The 15,427-nt window shown below is 54.0% G+C and overlaps 7 protein-coding genes across 7 annotated transcripts; 3 read left to right on the forward strand and 4 right to left on the reverse strand.

Moving 5' to 3' along the window:
* Positions 1-164: 164 nt before the first annotated feature.
* On the forward strand, positions 165-952 carry BO72DRAFT_368370 (nuclear cap-binding protein subunit CBC2; the record flags this gene model as incomplete). The annotated part of the gene is made up of 5 exons (XM_040940882.1): positions 165-230; positions 313-407; positions 473-517; positions 572-763; positions 820-952. The coding sequence occupies 5 exons, from the start codon at positions 165-167 to the stop codon at positions 950-952; spliced, it is 531 nt and encodes a 176-aa protein (XP_040805677.1).
* A 10-nt stretch (positions 953-962) lies between these two features.
* On the reverse strand, positions 963-2,048 carry BO72DRAFT_444211 (pyridoxal 5'-phosphate synthase subunit PdxT). The gene is made up of 2 exons (XM_040943753.1): positions 1,752-2,048; positions 963-1,686 (listed from the first exon to the last, which is right to left on the reverse strand). The coding sequence occupies exons 1-2, from the start codon at positions 2,003-2,005 to the stop codon at positions 1,128-1,130; spliced, it is 813 nt and encodes a 270-aa protein (XP_040805678.1). The 5' UTR covers positions 2,006-2,048; the 3' UTR covers positions 963-1,127.
* A 176-nt stretch (positions 2,049-2,224) lies between these two features.
* On the forward strand, positions 2,225-3,744 carry BO72DRAFT_444212 (4'-phosphopantetheinyl transferase family protein). Its single transcript, XM_040943754.1, has one exon. The coding sequence runs from the start codon at positions 2,483-2,485 to the stop codon at positions 3,563-3,565; it is 1,083 nt and encodes a 360-aa protein (XP_040805679.1). The 5' UTR covers positions 2,225-2,482; the 3' UTR covers positions 3,566-3,744.
* Positions 3,745-4,230: 486 nt separating this feature from the next.
* On the reverse strand, positions 4,231-5,171 carry BO72DRAFT_465096 (1-acylglycerol-3-phosphate O-acyltransferase SLC1; the record flags this gene model as incomplete). The annotated part of the gene is made up of 2 exons (XM_040946680.1): positions 4,231-4,397; positions 4,460-5,171. The coding sequence occupies 2 exons, from the start codon at positions 5,169-5,171 to the stop codon at positions 4,231-4,233; spliced, it is 879 nt and encodes a 292-aa protein (XP_040805680.1).
* Positions 5,172-6,216: 1,045 nt separating this feature from the next.
* BO72DRAFT_176269 (anaphase promoting complex subunit bimA) lies at positions 6,217-9,068 on the reverse strand. Its single transcript, XM_040939430.1, has 4 exons — positions 8,619-9,068; positions 8,336-8,509; positions 6,413-8,277; positions 6,217-6,352 (listed from the first exon to the last, which is right to left on the reverse strand). Exons 1-4 carry the CDS (start codon positions 8,953-8,955, stop codon positions 6,281-6,283), a joined length of 2,448 nt encoding a protein of 815 aa, XP_040805681.1. The 5' UTR covers positions 8,956-9,068; the 3' UTR covers positions 6,217-6,280.
* A 556-nt stretch (positions 9,069-9,624) lies between these two features.
* Positions 9,625-10,692, forward strand: BO72DRAFT_395449 (SND2/TMEM208 family protein). The gene is made up of 2 exons (XM_040941995.1): positions 9,625-10,050; positions 10,144-10,692. Exons 1-2 carry the CDS (start codon positions 10,042-10,044, stop codon positions 10,672-10,674), a joined length of 540 nt encoding a protein of 179 aa, XP_040805682.1. The 5' UTR covers positions 9,625-10,041; the 3' UTR covers positions 10,675-10,692.
* A 182-nt stretch (positions 10,693-10,874) lies between these two features.
* BO72DRAFT_444216 (uncharacterized protein) lies at positions 10,875-14,313 on the reverse strand. The gene is made up of 3 exons (XM_040943755.1): positions 13,715-14,313; positions 12,922-13,638; positions 10,875-12,866 (listed from the first exon to the last, which is right to left on the reverse strand). Exons 1-3 carry the CDS (start codon positions 13,834-13,836, stop codon positions 11,246-11,248), a joined length of 2,460 nt encoding a protein of 819 aa, XP_040805683.1. The 5' UTR covers positions 13,837-14,313; the 3' UTR covers positions 10,875-11,245.
* Positions 14,314-15,427: the final 1,114 nt, after the last annotated feature.

Below are 15,427 nucleotides of genomic sequence, written 5' to 3' on the forward strand. Positions count from 1 at the left end.
GAGTTTCCCATTCCATCAGTTGAAGCTCGGCTTCTCGTCCCCAAACTTCCCCTTCTCCGTCTTCCTTTTCCCTCATCCACGTGCTATTTTATCTCACACTCTCACACTCTCTCTTACTGCAACCAGGACTCTCTTGGGTATTCCAGTGGGCGCATTCCGACACAATGAGCACGTTATCGCACCACACCGTGGAGAGACTGGACCGTCCCAGTGCCTACTATGTGGGAAAGGTATAGCTTCACCCTAACCATTAACAGTTCAATGCAATGGACACGACACGGTCATTAACCCCTTCGCAATTTGTTTGTATAGAACAAGAGACGCAAGTACAGTCACGACGAACCCGAGAAGCAGGAAGAACCCACCGACAATCTGAAGAATGCCACGACCCTTTATGTCGGCAACCTGTACGTGCTTCAAAGCCGGACTACACCTCCACAAACCAGCCATTAATTAGTGCTGACTGCCACAGTTCCTTCTACACCACTGAAGAACAGATCCATGAGCTTTTCGCAAAGTCAGCTTCGCACTCTCCCAGCCCACCACGTACCAGACATTGACCAAGTTTTAGGTGCGGAGAAATCAAACGTCTTGTCATGGGGCTCGATCGGTTCACCAAGACTCCTTGCGGATTCTGTTTCGTTGAATACTACACGCACCAGGATGCTTTGGACTGCTTGAAGTATATTGGAGGCACCAAGCTCGATGAGAGAATCATCCGCACGGATTTGGATCCCGGTTTCGAGGAGGGCCGACAATACGGGTATGATCATGGGTTCAACCATCAAAAGCTCTTGCATGGCACTGACATCTGGGCAGTCGCGGAAAGTCCGGTGGTCAGGTTCGCGATGAATACCGCGAAGAGTACGACCCCGGTCGCGGTGGCTATGGTCGGGCATACGCAGACGACCAACGACGACGCGAGGAAGAAGATTACGGCAAAGGTAGGTAGAAAGCAACAGTGGTTCCATCCGGTTGGCGCAAATACGGCGTTTATGTACAATCTATTTTCTATCGCTATCGCTTGGTGTAAAGAAAGGCATGTCCAAAGAAGTTTTCGTACCCAATACCCCATGCGGCGGCAAGAACGATGCTCAATGGCATTTTCATTCATGCAAAGCATCCTCTCAGTGCTTTTCGTTTCTCTTCCGGACCGACTCTTCGACCTGGCGCAACCACCACAGGTGGATTCTGGCATCCGCCGTCAACTCGGGGTGGAAACTGGTCCCGAAGACATTGCCTTGCTTGACAGCGATGATGTCACCCGTCTCCTTCTCTGGGTCAGACTCGCAGGCTATCTTGGCGGCTGTTCCAGGTAGAGTGGCCAGCACCTGCACATGGTCCTCCATGGCGGCCAGGGCTGCCTCGCTCTCCGCGTGTCGAGAAGGTGCCACGACGGTGTCATCTAGCTTGGCCTCACCCAGCTGGATACCCTCGTGGTGTGGGAGAAGCTTCTCCACAACCGGGGCGCGAATAAAGACGGCTGGGAAAGCGGGCTCGTCAGGCCCCAAGAAGGGCAAATCCAGTGGCGCCTGGAAGCTTTCTGTTTGCCGGCCGAAGTGGTTTCTGTTCACGCGCACATCCAGACCTCCGATCAATTCCTGGCCGCCTTTCTTCGTTCGGTTCGCCGACTCAGCGAGTAGGATCAGGCCGGCGCAGGTTCCCCAAGTTGGCTTGCGGTGGACTCTACCATGGAGAAAGAGAGGCAAATGTTAGTCGAGGGCCAAAATGAATCAGGTCTAGTAACGTACTTGACGAAGTCCCTCAGAGGCTCCAGGAGATTGGACCGTGCCGCGACGAGGGACATTGTGGTGCTTTCGCCTCCGGGCAGAACGAGCGCATCGCACCGGGCCAATTCCTGCGGGGTGCGGACTTCGATGAACTCCCATTGTGCCTTGGAAACATTGTCGTTGGCCGAGGCAGTGGTCGCGGCCTGCTTCAGCAATTGCACATGTTCGTAGAAAGCGCCTTGCAAAGCAAGGACACCGACGGTGATGTTGCTCATTGTTGGATAGTGTTGTAGAAGTGGTAGTATGTAGAAAGTCGAGCGCCACTTTGAGTCAATCAATCGACCGATCGCCGCGGGAAACCCCATGTCTTCCGCCCGTTGGAATCGGATCATCCTTCGGACCGAGCTTATCACCACGTGACTCTCCCCGCAGGAAGATATACCCAATCGGGCAGGTGAGGATTGAATCCATCTCCATGAATTGAGCTGAGCTGACACGATCCTTTTTTCGTATTATCCAGGTTTCTTAACCCTGGCAAGCTCTGAATAGAAATCAGCACTCAGGCCCTTTTCCGAAGACATCCAGCACCTTAGCGGCTCCTTCGCGCGCGGGACAATCCGTTAGACCAACTCCATCGCAACTCTGTTTACTCCAGTCATCCACCCCGCTCCGACAGCCTCAGCCTATCTATACAACCACCACCACACGCAACCTCCAACCCTCCACCCCCAACCACCACCCCAGAATTCACAATGACCAACCCAAGCACAACCTCCCAATCAAACCCGAACCCCCGAACCCTAACAAGATGGTACATCGACACCCGCCCACTAACCGCAACGAACACAGCCGCCAACCCAACCACCCCCAACCTCCCGCTAATCACCACCCTGCAACCGGAAGACCAAACCTCCATCCGCCGCTTCCACCACCTCAAAGACAAGCACATGTCGCTAGCCTCCAACCTCCTCAAGTACCTCTTCATCCACCGCAGCTGCCGCATCCCCTGGGACCGGATCACGCTCTCGCGCACGCCGGCCCCGCACCGCCGCCCGTGCTTCATCCCCAGCGCCGCCCTCCTCACCACCTCCCGCAAGATCCCGACCATCGAATTCAACGTCAGCCACCAGGCCTCCCTCGTCGCGTTGGCGGGGACCACCTGCCCGGAACCCGCCGACGGCGAGGGCGAGGGCGACGGCGACGGCGAGGTCCCGCAGGTCGGGATCGACATCACCTGCACGAACGAGCGGCAGCCTTCCCTTTCCACCGGTAAAAGCAAAGACAATACCGACCCCCGCGACACCTTCACCAGCTACGTCGACATCTTCACCGAGGTGTTCTCGCCCGAGGAGATCCGGCTGATCAAGACGCTCCGCCCTCCGCAGTCAAATGGCACAGCCCACCACACCAACACAGCCCAGGACACCCTAAGCGAGAGCATCGAGTACAGCTACCGCGTCTTCTACGCGTACTGGGCCCTGAAGGAGGCCTACATCAAGATGACGGGCGAGGCGCTACTGGCGCCCTGGCTACGGGAGTTGGAGTTTGGGGCCGTCGTCGCGCCGGAGCCGGTACGTCCGGAAACCAAAGTGGGGGAGCCGTATACCGGGGTGCGGACGACATTACACAAGAAGCCGGCGGCAGATGTGCGTGTGGAGATTGTGGCGTTTGAGAAGGATTATTTGATTGCTACCGCGGCGAGGGGGCCGGGGATTGGGGCGCGCAGTCATGGTGCGGAAGCTGGGCAGCAAGATACCTGGGAGGCGTTGCGGGAGATTGATATCGAACGGGATGTCAGGCCGTGTGCTGAGGGGAGATGTCGGTGTTTGGAGTAGTTGCGGATGTCCACGATTTTGACCTTATGGTGGTAGCTGAGTGGAGTGAAGGCTGGCTTCTTTCAGCCACCCCTGAGCAAAGCTGTGCGCAATGGTCACAGCACAATCTCAGAACCAGACACCTCGAATCCCAAGTAGCAATAGTGATTGTATATACACTCTAGAAGGAAAATGGTCTCAGTCTATGAATACAAAGCTTCTTGAATACCACTCGGTATCTAGGGATCTTCTACCCCCCTTGGGCGAGCAGTATCCTCGTCTCTGTCTCCGCCAGCCAATCCTCCAGTCTTCTGCCCCCTTTCCTCCCAAAGTTGGCTCCTGCAAGGCCGAACCAGAAAAGCGATTGCGGCATTGCTCCGATGAAAGAAAGCAGGCTGGCTTCGAGAAAGAACAAGGTATTATCGACGCGGGAGATGGCTAGAGTACACGGGGTGTCAGGCCAGAGAAAATCTCTAGCCGTAGGAATCACCCGATCTCAAGGCGTCGGATTAAGTACGGCGAGTGGCTGCATGGTATGATCGGTTTAGGACGTGGAATCGTAAAAAGGATGAATAATGATGGAGAAGGCGCGGGACATAGGATATCAGCACAATTTACAAATGTTCGAATGCAGGGCGCTTCTCGGTCGTGAATGAGTCGATCATGATATCGTCATGACAAGAGATCTAGATCTCGACGGCAGTGGAGGTGCCATTGGCGACAGCAGAGCCAATCTCCGTCTTGTCCTTCTCCGACAGTTCGAGGAGAGTCTTGAGCATCGACGCTTGCGTAGACTTGGTGAGACTGTCGACGTCGGCGGCGGTGAGACCCTCGGTGCTGATCGGCGGCAGAACTATACTTATGTTAGTCACCGATCCATCGTCAAGAGAGAGACACGGAACCCAGCAAACGCACCCTTGATCTTGATGGTCCCCGCATTGAATCGCATACTGCGGGGAGACAGGACGTGGGAGTAGTTCTCCGTGACGACGGGAACAATGGGCACGCCAGCCTTGACAGCCAGGTGGAAAGCGCCCTTCTTGAACGGCAGCAACTCCGGGTTGTCGGAGTAGCTTCGGGTGCCCTCGGGGAAGATGAAGACGCTCTGGCGGTGCTGACGCATCTCCGCGGCGGCGCTGTCGAACGCCTTGACGGCCGTTTCGCGGTTGGCACGGTCAATGAAGACCGTCCGGGACAGGGCCATGAACCAGCCGAGGAAGGGCACATATTTGAGCGACTTCTTGGCCGTGACGCTGCAGTAGGGAGGGAAGATGGCGCCCAGCATGAGCACGTCCAGCTCGGACTGGTGGTTGGAGATGAACACCGCCGGGCGAGTCGACAGGTGCTCGACACCCTCCACAATATCGAACTGTACACCGGTCGTATACCGCATCACCCATTTGAAGCTGCGCGCCGTAGCCCATTGCGAAACCCGACCGTAGCCGGCCAGGCGCAAGACAATCGAGGCCACTACGCCATAGGTGGCGCACAGGAGGAGCGAGCCGTAGGCTGCCAGGCAGCGAGCAACGAAAGCGGCGCGGGGAACTTTCTGGCCGAGAGCGAATAAGGAGAGCGTGACAACGACGAACGAGCTGATGCCCGAGGCAACGTAGGAGAAGAAGGACATGACGAGACGCGGCAAGGAAAAGGGCTGGTCGGAATTAAGACTATGGGTCTGCATTAGGAAGATTTCAGTCAGATAAAGGTCCTAGGGCGTATAAGTGAGAGAGGGAAAGATAAGAGCCTGCAGAGGAAAAAAAGAGATAGAGGCACACACATCTTTCTCACTCCTAGAAAGAGAGGAATGGGGGGGGTGTGGGAGATTCAACGAACCGAAACAAACCGCTGGGGGGGGAAGGAACTGCTGGGGTGGTTGGATGATGAGGTCAGGCGAGTGGTTTCGGAGAGAGAGAGAGAACTACAACATCACCCGAGGAGGGAGGGTAGCAGTATCAGTGGAGGCAATGGGTGACAGATGCCAGAGACGACAATGCAAATGAGTTTAGAAAGATGAAGAATTGAGTCAATCCAGGAACAGGGACCAAATGCAGTGCCAATGTGGGGAATTGACCAGGGGAGGCGAACGATTCAACAATCGATTCATCGATTCAATTCATCCCGACCGGGTTTTTTGACTTTGAGGCCATTTCCTCCGCCGCCTCTCACCGCCTTCACCCTGCTTTTTTCCCCGCCTGGAGAAGCCGAGGCTCAATTTAACCACGAACTATACTACGTAGTAAACTCCGTGTACTCCACCCTCCGTTTAGATTCCCACATGTTCAGCACTGATTCTCATTGCTATGCTAGTAAAAATAGACTGCATAATGCACCATAAGAATATCACTCCATTATGTGCATGGACCCTGTCGTTCTGGCGTCCTTATCTCTGGTTTCGCAGTCAACCCAGCCTCCATCCCTCCATCCCTCCATCCATCCATCCTCCCCTTACGCTAAGATACAATATCCAGGAGCCTCAACACCCGTCGAGAGCCCAATGCAGGAAGATGCCCTCTAACCAACCCACCGGCAAACGCCCTTATAATGCTGATGCTTGCACGAATCTGATCCAGGAAAAAAAAAAAACACAAACGCCGATCCTCGCCCAATGATGATCCCACGCCACAAGCTGGGTTCGGAAAAACAACCGCAGGCTGAAGGACATGACTAACAAGGTACAATAATGGAAATGAGAGTATCGGAAGGATCATTCAGGAAACCGCGGGGGGGATAATACAATCATGCAATATCCTCGTCGTCTTCATCGTCGTCATCCAAGGATTCCATAGCGTCCTTGATATACTGTGCCGCCTAGTGTACGAGATTAGCATTGCATTGCTTCGGACCAACATGAGCCAAAGGGTAACTTACCTTGGGATCCAAATTCAAGGCAGTGGTGAAATGTTTGATTGCATTGGCTTTTTCGTGTAACATCTTGTAGAGTTTGCCAAGAAGATAGTGGACATTGGCTTCGTCGGGAGCCATGTCTTTGAGAATCTTCAACTCGGCGAGCGCTAATTTAAGCTCCTGGAGCTTCATCAGCACGCGAGCCTTGCGGAAGCGAGCAAGTACCGAGTGGGGGGCGAGAGAACAAGCACGACCGTACTGAATGAGAGCCGCCTTGGGATTGTTCATTTTCTCCAGGACCAGACCAATACAGCATATAAGTACGGCGTTGGTCGGGTTGATCGTGGCCGCGCTGCGGAAGTGTTGTTCGGCAAATTCAAGCTTGCCCATCTTATCGTAGACCGTGCCCAATCCGTACCAGGCATTGTAATGCCGACTGTCGGCGCTAATCCCATGTCGGTACGCGTTTAGGGCTTTGTCGTATTCCTCATTCGCCACGTATTCGTGTCCCTGTAGAGTGAACCCGTAGGCAAAATGAGGATCCAATTGCGTCGCACGCTTGAAGCACTTCAAAGCTTGATCGTGGTCCCGTTGATGGGAGAAGGAGTTGCCCACAGCACACCAGGCCTGCGGGGAGAGGCGATCAATCTCCATCAGCTCATGGGCCAGATATGCCAGTTCCACGTCGCTCTTGAGGTGCCACAAGACCGTCGAATAGATCTCCATATCCTCTAATCTTGAAGGAGCCATGGTCTTGACCCGGATGAAGTACTTCTCCGCTTCGGAATACATGGCTTGCTCGTAATATGCCCTCCCGATCTGCGAAAGAACCCAAGGGGTCTCCCGCTGGCCTTGGGAGAGGGCTGTGTAGATTTGAATAGCTTCGGGACACTTGTATCGGCAAAGGGCGAAATAGCCAGAGGCCAGCTTCGAAAAGAGCTCGAGCAGCCAGTTCAGTGCCTCCATCGCCTTTGACCGCTCCAGCAACGTCCCCTTGGCGGGAGGATGGTGTACCCCATTAGGCACCGAAATGCCGGGTCGATGTTCCCTGGTTTCACCATCATGAATCTCGTTCAACTGTTTCCGGGAGCCGCTCACAACACGATTCAGACTCGCGCCTGTGGCAGTGCGGCTCTTCGTACTACTAGTGGCCTTGACCTTTTTGAGCTCCCTGCCATCCTTGGCTCCGAGTGCGGTATTGGACAACTTGCTAGTGGTCGGTTTGATCTGGTTGAAGAGTCGAACGCTCCGCCGTTGCGGCGCCCCTGGCTCAGAAGGCGGTAGCGCTGAAGGATGAGCCACTTGGCCTGAGACAGTTCGTTTGCGATCTCCAACCCGAGAACCATTGATGGCGTCTTTCTCCGGATGTAACGTGTTTTGCTCTTCCGTCTCGACGCGGGTCCTCGTTCGTGGTCTGATCCCCGTTGGTTTTATCTTGGGCGGCGAATCCATGGCATGGTCGACTCCGATGGCTTGAATCGTCCTGTTCTTCCGAGCAGGTGCTAAGGGCGGCTCCCACGTACCTTCGCCGCTACCTGTCCGGTTGAGACCACGAATCTCATCTGATTCGCTGCTTTGACCCCCGGGTGTCTCAGTACCTTCCCGAACTGCCGGGGCCGTGCCTGTCCCTGTTGAAGCCACGCTGACCGTGCTCCCATTCAGCTTTTCCCATAGAGCCGAACTGCCGTGCGAGGCCGTCGTGTCGCTTCGAGATGTCAGCGACGTGAATGGATCCATGCTTGAATTCGCTTTAGCCTGCGGTTGCAACGGGCCACCATTGTGTGTCGTCTTCTCGGAGGGGATGTCCAGGTCCTCTTGCGAGGAAGATGATACTAGAGCATGGAACTCGGGGTTCATCTTGAAGATGTTCGGAACTCGGATATTAACACCTTCAAAGTCATCGATCAGCAAAGATTCCGCCATCGGTGTTGGATACAAGCAACTCACCAGTCTCGCAGAGACCCAGAAACGCGTCCCACATGAACGGATTCAACTTGAGCGACTCAACATAGCATTCTACCGCCTTATTGTGCTGATTGTGGGCATGCCACAGCTTACCCAATAAGCATAACACTGCTGCCGCATCCGGGAGATGTTGTCTGCGCGTCTCGCTGTGCTTGTCTAGAAGTAAACAAGGAAACAGAGGTCAGCACCAGCCGCATTACAAGACAAGAAAGGGGTTTCGCGACTGTCGTCACATCACGCGGCCGGAAAACTCAAGCAGACTCACTCCAATGGTTTCTGGAAGCCCAAAGGCTTTTACTCCGTTCCAGCGCCGTGATGCCGTCAAGGTATTTCCCCAGGTCCAGACAAGCTTGCGCGAATACATATGCGCAACCAAGATGCGTGCCGCGTGATCCAAAGTTCTTGCTATAGTCGTATGCTGCTTTTACCTGGCCGTTTTGGAGGTGGCACAAGGCGAGCAGGTATGATGCTTCCGATGCGCGAGGCTCGTAGGCGTGCAAGCGGCCGGCGAGGAAAAGCGCGTTACGGACCAAATTGTTATCGAGGTGGTAATAAATCAACTGCCGCAGTTGGCTCGATATGTGAGCGGTGGATGGCGACATGGTTGCTTTGCGATTTCATTCAAGGAGTTGAGGATTGGAAGGATAGGAGCTAGTGTCTGTGCAAGGGAGGTCGAAACCAGAAAAGAAGAATAAAACCCCTTCTCAATACCGATAAGTCATTAGGTGAGCAGTTAAGCAAGTGGTATTTTCGTAACACTAGAGTCGTGGGAAAGGCGCGGCGAGAACAAAGGCGAGGTAACGAGGTCGCGGTGCCGGTTCTCACTGCATGGATGAAATGCTTGTCAACAGCCACCGTTATCCCGAGACCGAAAGGCGCAAAGCGTGTCGCAGGGCCGGTCCCTGCCTAATCCCTGGAGCGGAATCCTCCTCCTTCCCTTTTGCCAGCGATTATCGAGAGTCGAGAGGGGGGTGTGAGACTGAGGTCCGAATGAAGCGAAGTGGATGACGTCTCACAACAGGGACAGACTCGTGACGACGTTTGATAGAGGGAGGGGGCGAGTCTAGAGGGATGCTAGGAGGAAATCAAATTGCATATCGCAGCGAAGGGGAGACAAGTATTTTGATGACAGAAGGGTGGAGCATGAACAGTGCCTGGAACTAGCCCCAAGCTGGCGGGAGTTTCGATGCGGTGAGGTTAAGTTAAGTTAGGGACCGTGTCGTCACGACGCTCTCTTTTCGGCCATGCGATGTTTTGGGGGGGGGGGGGGAAAGCAAGCAATTCAGAGCGTGGCTGGTGGAGAGAGGCGCGGGCGCTTGTCCGGTTGTGGTGGGCAACGCCATTCTGCCATTCTGCCATTCCCTCTTCCGTCTTCGCAGTGAACTACTCCGTAACTCCCACCGATTGCAGTTCCGTCCGCAAGAAGTGACCCCTCGGTGATCATGCCGCATTGCTGCTGAGATTCTACTTACGTGTGAAGCCTATCTATACTCCCACTCTGCTATCGCATATCACAACAGCAAAAACAAAAATCTCGAAATTCGAATATCCATTGAAGCATCCGCATCCACCGCCCGCCCTGCTGCCTCCCCACCACGCGACCTCAGGCGCATCATCCGACATACTCGATAAGACCAGATCACCTCCCACCTCCCACTTACCACCTACCCTCTACTACCACCACAAACATGGCTCAGGTAACCCCTTCCTCCTCCTCCTCCTCCTCCTTCTACCCAATATCCTCCCCACCACATCCAAACCCCAAATTAACAACCACCCCCGCCAAACAGAAAGCAGCCAAGACCCTCGCGGCGCGCAACACGGCGCTCCTGCAGCGCACCCACCTGATCAGCCTCGGCCTCCACGCCCTCTACCTAGCCCTGCACTGGACATTCAACCGCCCGCGCTCGCTAAAACCCTACATCCTGCTCGCGGTGCCGACCCTCCTCATCGAATTCTACCTGGACCGACTCGGCCGGCCGCGCCACAACCCGGCCGACGGCTCGCTGCGCTCCCCCGGGGAGGACCTGGGCGCCGCCGGGCTGACGGAGTACATGTGGGACGTGCTGTACTGGACGTGGGGCTGCATCGGGGCCGTGTGCATGTTCGGCGACCGCGCCTGGTGGCTGTGGGTGGTGATCCCGCTGTACTCGGTCTGGTTGGCCTATTCCACGTTCATGGGGATGCGGAGCGGGTTGGCGGGGATGGGTGGTGGTTCTGCTGCTGCTGCTGCTGACGGTAGCGCCGGTGGTGCGGCTCCGGAGAGTAAGAGGCAGAAGAAGTTGGAGAAGCGGGGTGGGCAGAGGGTGCAGTATCGCTGAGATTGTGGATTGTGTGTGGGGGGGGGGGGGGATTATGGTTGTTGCGGTTTCCTCTAGTTCATGGACTATTTGGCTGGGGTGGATTGGTGTTGTATTTAGAAACTGTATGTGGGATGAGCATGGTGTCTGGAATGAGCGGGTTACGATGGGACTTCCTTGTACGCTTTTATTGTATAGATGAAAAGTTGTTTACGTACTCATATGATCAGAGCGTCGAAATGCACAGGCCTACAGTTCGAGTATGCTAGTAGTGGGTGAGACAAGGAAGTCGATTACGGTATGGTTTATCCTAGTGCAAGTGCCGGTCTTGAAGATGGCTGGGGAAAGCGGCCTAATAAACTAGCCAGGTGTTGTACCATAGGAATCGATATATTGGTCGTGACGTACAATCGTAGGAACTATGTGGGGAATATTCAAGCTCACGATCCGACAAGATGTGAAGGTCAGGAATAGAGAAGATAGAAACATAAGGATATCAAGCACAGATGAAAAGCAAAAAAAAGAGAGAAAAGCAAGAAACAGAATACCAAATACTGTCAAGCGACAGTAGAGATCGTGTGGGTCATGGTCTTTATAACTCGGCCTCAACATCATCTTCCATGCTTTCGGTCTGTTCATCCGAGGCATCCACACCAGTCTCAACTGCGACGGGTTCGAAGTCACTTGCACGGGAGGTCAGGCTGACATATTGTGACTCCGCACTCTCCATAGCTGCTTCTACGTCCTCAGAGGCTTCGGCGGATTCTTGCTGTTCATGCGCAGGGTCTGGCACGTCGGGTGCGGCATGTGCAACAGTCGGTTCGGAAGCAATTTCTTCGGTCACCACAGAAGTGGGAGTAGTAGTCTCGTCGACTGGAATGGCTGCTGGCGTAGTCAAAGCATCGTCAACAACGCTAATTGATATCGGAGGTGCTGCCAAGGTCGATGCCGAGGATGATACCGAGGATGAGGCCTCGGATGGTCTCGGTGTCTTGTAGATGGCGCGGAGTTGCTTCATGATATCTTCGGCGAACTCAACATCTTTGCCGACAAGCAGCCCCGAAATGAGTCTCTCGATAGCCTCCTGCTCGTCGGAGCCCAGGTGACCTTCCTTGGCTTTCTGGGAAGAGAGAACTGCTGCAGCCACGCCCCATGCCGCCTGGTCAGATGCATCGAGGTTGCTAGTGCCGGCGACGTCGGCCGAATTATCCAGTTGCTCGGCGGTGAACTCCGCGGAAGCACCGTGGTTCGCAAAAGTCTCGGGGCTTGCCTGGGGTACCTCGTCCAGACTGATCTCATCAGCAGTGTCTTCTTCGGGAATGGCAGGCTCTGGAAGTGATGGTGGGGGCTCGGATCTCGTATCAAAGTTGTCGCTCGCTTCGCGAGCCGAAATCTTCCATCTGCCGACTTCCCTCAATCTCGCAAGCTCCTTCGCCGCATTCTCAGCCACAACCATTCCACGTGACAGTTTCTCCTCTGCGGCTAAGACCGCTTCTTCGACCTTAGCATGTTTAGTTCCAAAGGCGGTAAATTGATCTTTCCAATCCTCCATTTCTGCTTTGAGGGCGTGGTATCTGGCCCAGTCTTTGTAGGTAACACCATCCATCGACGCCCAGCGGATGCCCACCTCTTGAAACCCGAGATCACGAACGTTATCGAGAACCTCGAGGGTAGAGTTGACTGCGATATGAACGCGGTGCATGAGCTCATTCTCGAACGCGTTGCGCCATTCCCTGAGAGCGTGGGCACGGCCTCGGATGGAGATTGCGGCTTCTTTGACGTTCCTCAACAGCTCCTCTTGAGCAGCCTTTTCAGCTTTGGGGAGTTCTTCGTAGGGCAGAGATTCAGCCAGGGTGTTTATATGATGCTTGAGTGCGATGATCTCGTTCTCCACAACCGCCTCTAGCCCTGTGACCAATTCTTCGCCATACGCCACAATTTCTTTGGAAAGATAATCAGAGACGACCTCCTGCAAGAGCTCCTCGAGGCTTTCAAGGCCATTCTTAGAAGCGACGGCGAACTTTTCTTGCCAAGCGTGTAGGTCGCTCTCGACTCTCTCGCGTCTTTGGGCTTTCTGTTCCTCGGCCGAAAGCGTAGGTTGCGGCGGAGGTACCACGGTTGTGGATGAAGCGGTAGCAGTCTCGTACTGTGTGGTTCTCAGAGATGTGGTGCCTGAGACTGAAGAAGCAAGAACCGACTGATCCGGGAAACTCCTGCTGGAATGTGAGTGGATGACCGTGAGCTTGCGCTTCAGGGATGGGTACTCACGCATTGGCTTCATCCACGACATTCCGAGGCCCCTTTCCCTCGCGGTAACTGGCCAGTCTCTCGCCAATTTTGACGAGTTGGGGTTCTACATTCTCCCAGTAGAGATTGGCGATCCTAGGCCATAGAGTTCCCTTGATAAACTGAATAGTAGTAGACCAGGAGTTCTGCGCATTGGGCAGAATCGTGGTAGTAAGGATATCCTGCCCCGAGGTGAATGTCTTTCCGATATATGGCTGGTACTTGGCACCAAAGGGTAGAAGATAATCGACGCAAACAGATCGGACCGCGCCACTAGCCTTCCTATACGGCGGCAAGACGAGTTCCTCGGCACGCTGCACATATGGGTAGACTTCCGACAGGTACAGCGTGTTCGTCTTGTCCTTGACCGCATTCAAATGTGGGACCACTCGCGCCTCCCATTGATCCTGGCCGTACGATTGAGCCTTGTTTAATGCGGATACACCATAAGTTTCATAGCCGCGTCGAACGACGCGAGACGTGGGCGTATAGACATTTTCGTTGACGATGTGCACGTACGGACGGGCCATCTCGACATATGGCGCACCGTACGCATTATAATACGGGGTTATATGAGGCTCGAGGTGCGATCGAGCAATTAGGTACGGTTTGCAAACTCGGGGCGAGGTCCCATCCAGGTCGGAGAGCTGAGATGGACAGCGAAAGAATGGCGTTAAGAGCGCATACCATATACAGAGTCTGGCGATGGGAAACGGGAATCCCGCCAGGTCAGCGAATGTGCGACAACAAACTAGGTCCAATCAGTGAGACTCACCGGACCACCAGCCCTATCGTCCACCTAATAGTGTTCCTTTTCCGTTGCCTGGGTCTGCTGTCGACCGTCACAACAGGACGACTAGGTCCCTCCACCACAAAGCCGTTCTTCGTGGTGGCCATCGTCTCGTCTCCCATTTGCAAGGAGTGCTTGGGTCCGCAGATTTCTTATCGTGTCGTATTGCGCGTTCGGTTTGAGCGAGTTACTGGGCAGGAACGTTGGAGCACATATAAGCTTAAATCATCACGCGAGAGTAGTGAGAGTCCTCGTCGAAATAGGGATTTCGCCCCTGGTTGATGTATGACGAATGGCCGATGGTAGCTCTTCTAGGACTCGGCAGTAGAGAGACCCTGTAAAGATTCCGCACGCGCAATGGAGTCGAGAGTCTTGGCACAGGGCCTATGCACGCCGGCTGGTGGGTATCACAGAATAGATCTTTCTGGCTGCGTAGGAGGCGTAGGTGCTGCACACAAACACAAAATGAATGACGATCGAAAAGCAAATAAAACGTGGTGTCGTAGGACTCTGAGAAAACGGTAGCGGTACGAAATTAAGTGAACCCTTGGCCGCGATAATGCAGGAGCGCAATGATGTTTTGCTTAGAGATCCCTCCGCGCAGTGAGGTCATTGCTCGACGTGTGGCGCCGAAGTTGTGCACTCTTACAGGACGTAACTTCGGGATCAGCACTGGCCGGGCCCGGATGGCAGCTCTTGGCCTGGACCATCCGTACGGTAACGTATCAATTTCACATGAGCCCTCTGCAACCTACAGGATCTGGAGCACGCGTTGTGCCAGTAAAGAGATATCTGCTTCAGCCATATTGACACATATCAAGATTGACTATAGCGGCTGGGAAAGTGATGAAACTTTGGTCATGTAGATGTAGGGTTCGCGCATGCGTATGGTAAATGTCACTTTTGTGGTTATGCCTTCTTTCGGCAATAGTTTCTGGTGACATTATATATTGATGCTAAAAGGTATAAATCAACTGACGTCAGTGTGGCCGAGTGGTTAAGGCGATTGACTCGAACCTTAGTAGGTCCCATCCTTCTAAGGAGATATCAATTCCATTCGTGGGCGTAGGTTCGAATCCTACCGCTGACGGTTGTCAGATTCTTTTTGGTCCACGCTTTTTGTGGACCTTCTCAATCAGATCATGTCTACGGGTTCTTTCTGTCGTGGGAGATGTGATATTTTTACGATATAAACTTGTGATTTAGGTCCAGAGTCTACAGCGCAAGTACTCGTGATGCTGTATTGGTCTTATCAGCGTGACGGGCGAATACATGGTCTTTCCATGGTTTGGTTTGAGGGACGCATCCCGGAAATATATCAGCACAACTTCGACCTGCGAGAGATAGGGCAAGTTCTTGGGAACCTGCTCTAGAATACGGTTGCAACAAGAGAGGTAGCCGTAAAACCACCTGGCCGGAACAATCCCGAACGAATTTTCAGTAGCTAGCACACAAACGTACAATATCTGGAAGGTCTCCCCGTCTCACCCGCCGTCCTCCTTGGTAGTACGGAATATGCACAAGACTTTCATAGTCAGAGCGACGCGGCAAACAAGACCTCAGCAGCGCTGTCTACCGTAAAAACACGTAGCAGAGTAATCCCATGTTCCTGATTAAAAGGCAATCCCCTTCAAATTGCTCGATCCATGTGGAACCCATAGACCAAGCATTGGCAAGCTATAAAACTCACACCTTCTA

The sequence above is a fragment of the Aspergillus fijiensis genome (assembly GCF_003184825.1).
Source record: "Aspergillus fijiensis CBS 313.89 unplaced genomic scaffold BO72scaffold_4, whole genome shotgun sequence".
NCBI lineage: Eukaryota > Fungi > Ascomycota > Eurotiomycetes > Eurotiales > Aspergillaceae > Aspergillus > Aspergillus fijiensis.

What these genes read in the sequence shown, in the direction of transcription:
- BO72DRAFT_444211 (XM_040943753.1), bottom strand. Translation starts at nt 2,005, where the DNA reads ATGAGCAACATCACCGTCGGTGTCCTTGCTTTGCAAGGCGCTTTCTAC. An exon ending in CCTCTGAGGGACTTCGTCAA is followed by an intron (nt 1,687 to 1,751) that starts GTACGTTACTAG and finishes TCTCCATGGTAG; the next exon opens with AGTCCACCGCAAGCCAACTT.
- BO72DRAFT_444212 (XM_040943754.1), top strand. Translation starts at nt 2,483, where the DNA reads ATGACCAACCCAAGCACAACCTCCCAATCAAACCCGAACCCCCGAACC.
- BO72DRAFT_176269 (XM_040939430.1), bottom strand. Translation starts at nt 8,955, where the DNA reads ATGTCGCCATCCACCGCTCACATATCGAGCCAACTGCGGCAGTTGATT. An exon ending in TCTGGGTCTCTGCGAGACTG is followed by an intron (nt 8,278 to 8,335) that starts GTGAGTTGCTTG and finishes ATGACTTTGAAG; the next exon opens with GTGTTAATATCCGAGTTCCG. An exon ending in CCTTGAATTTGGATCCCAAG is followed by an intron (nt 6,353 to 6,412) that starts GTAAGTTACCCT and finishes CTCGTACACTAG; the next exon opens with GCGGCACAGTATATCAAGGA.
- BO72DRAFT_444216 (XM_040943755.1), bottom strand. Translation starts at nt 13,836, where the DNA reads ATGGCCACCACGAAGAACGGCTTTGTGGTGGAGGGACCTAGTCGTCCT. An exon ending in ACGATAGGGCTGGTGGTCCG is followed by an intron (nt 13,639 to 13,714) that starts GTGAGTCTCACT and finishes TCCCATCGCCAG; the next exon opens with ACTCTGTATATGGTATGCGC. An exon ending in GTCGTGGATGAAGCCAATGC is followed by an intron (nt 12,867 to 12,921) that starts GTGAGTACCCAT and finishes ACATTCCAGCAG; the next exon opens with GAGTTTCCCGGATCAGTCGG.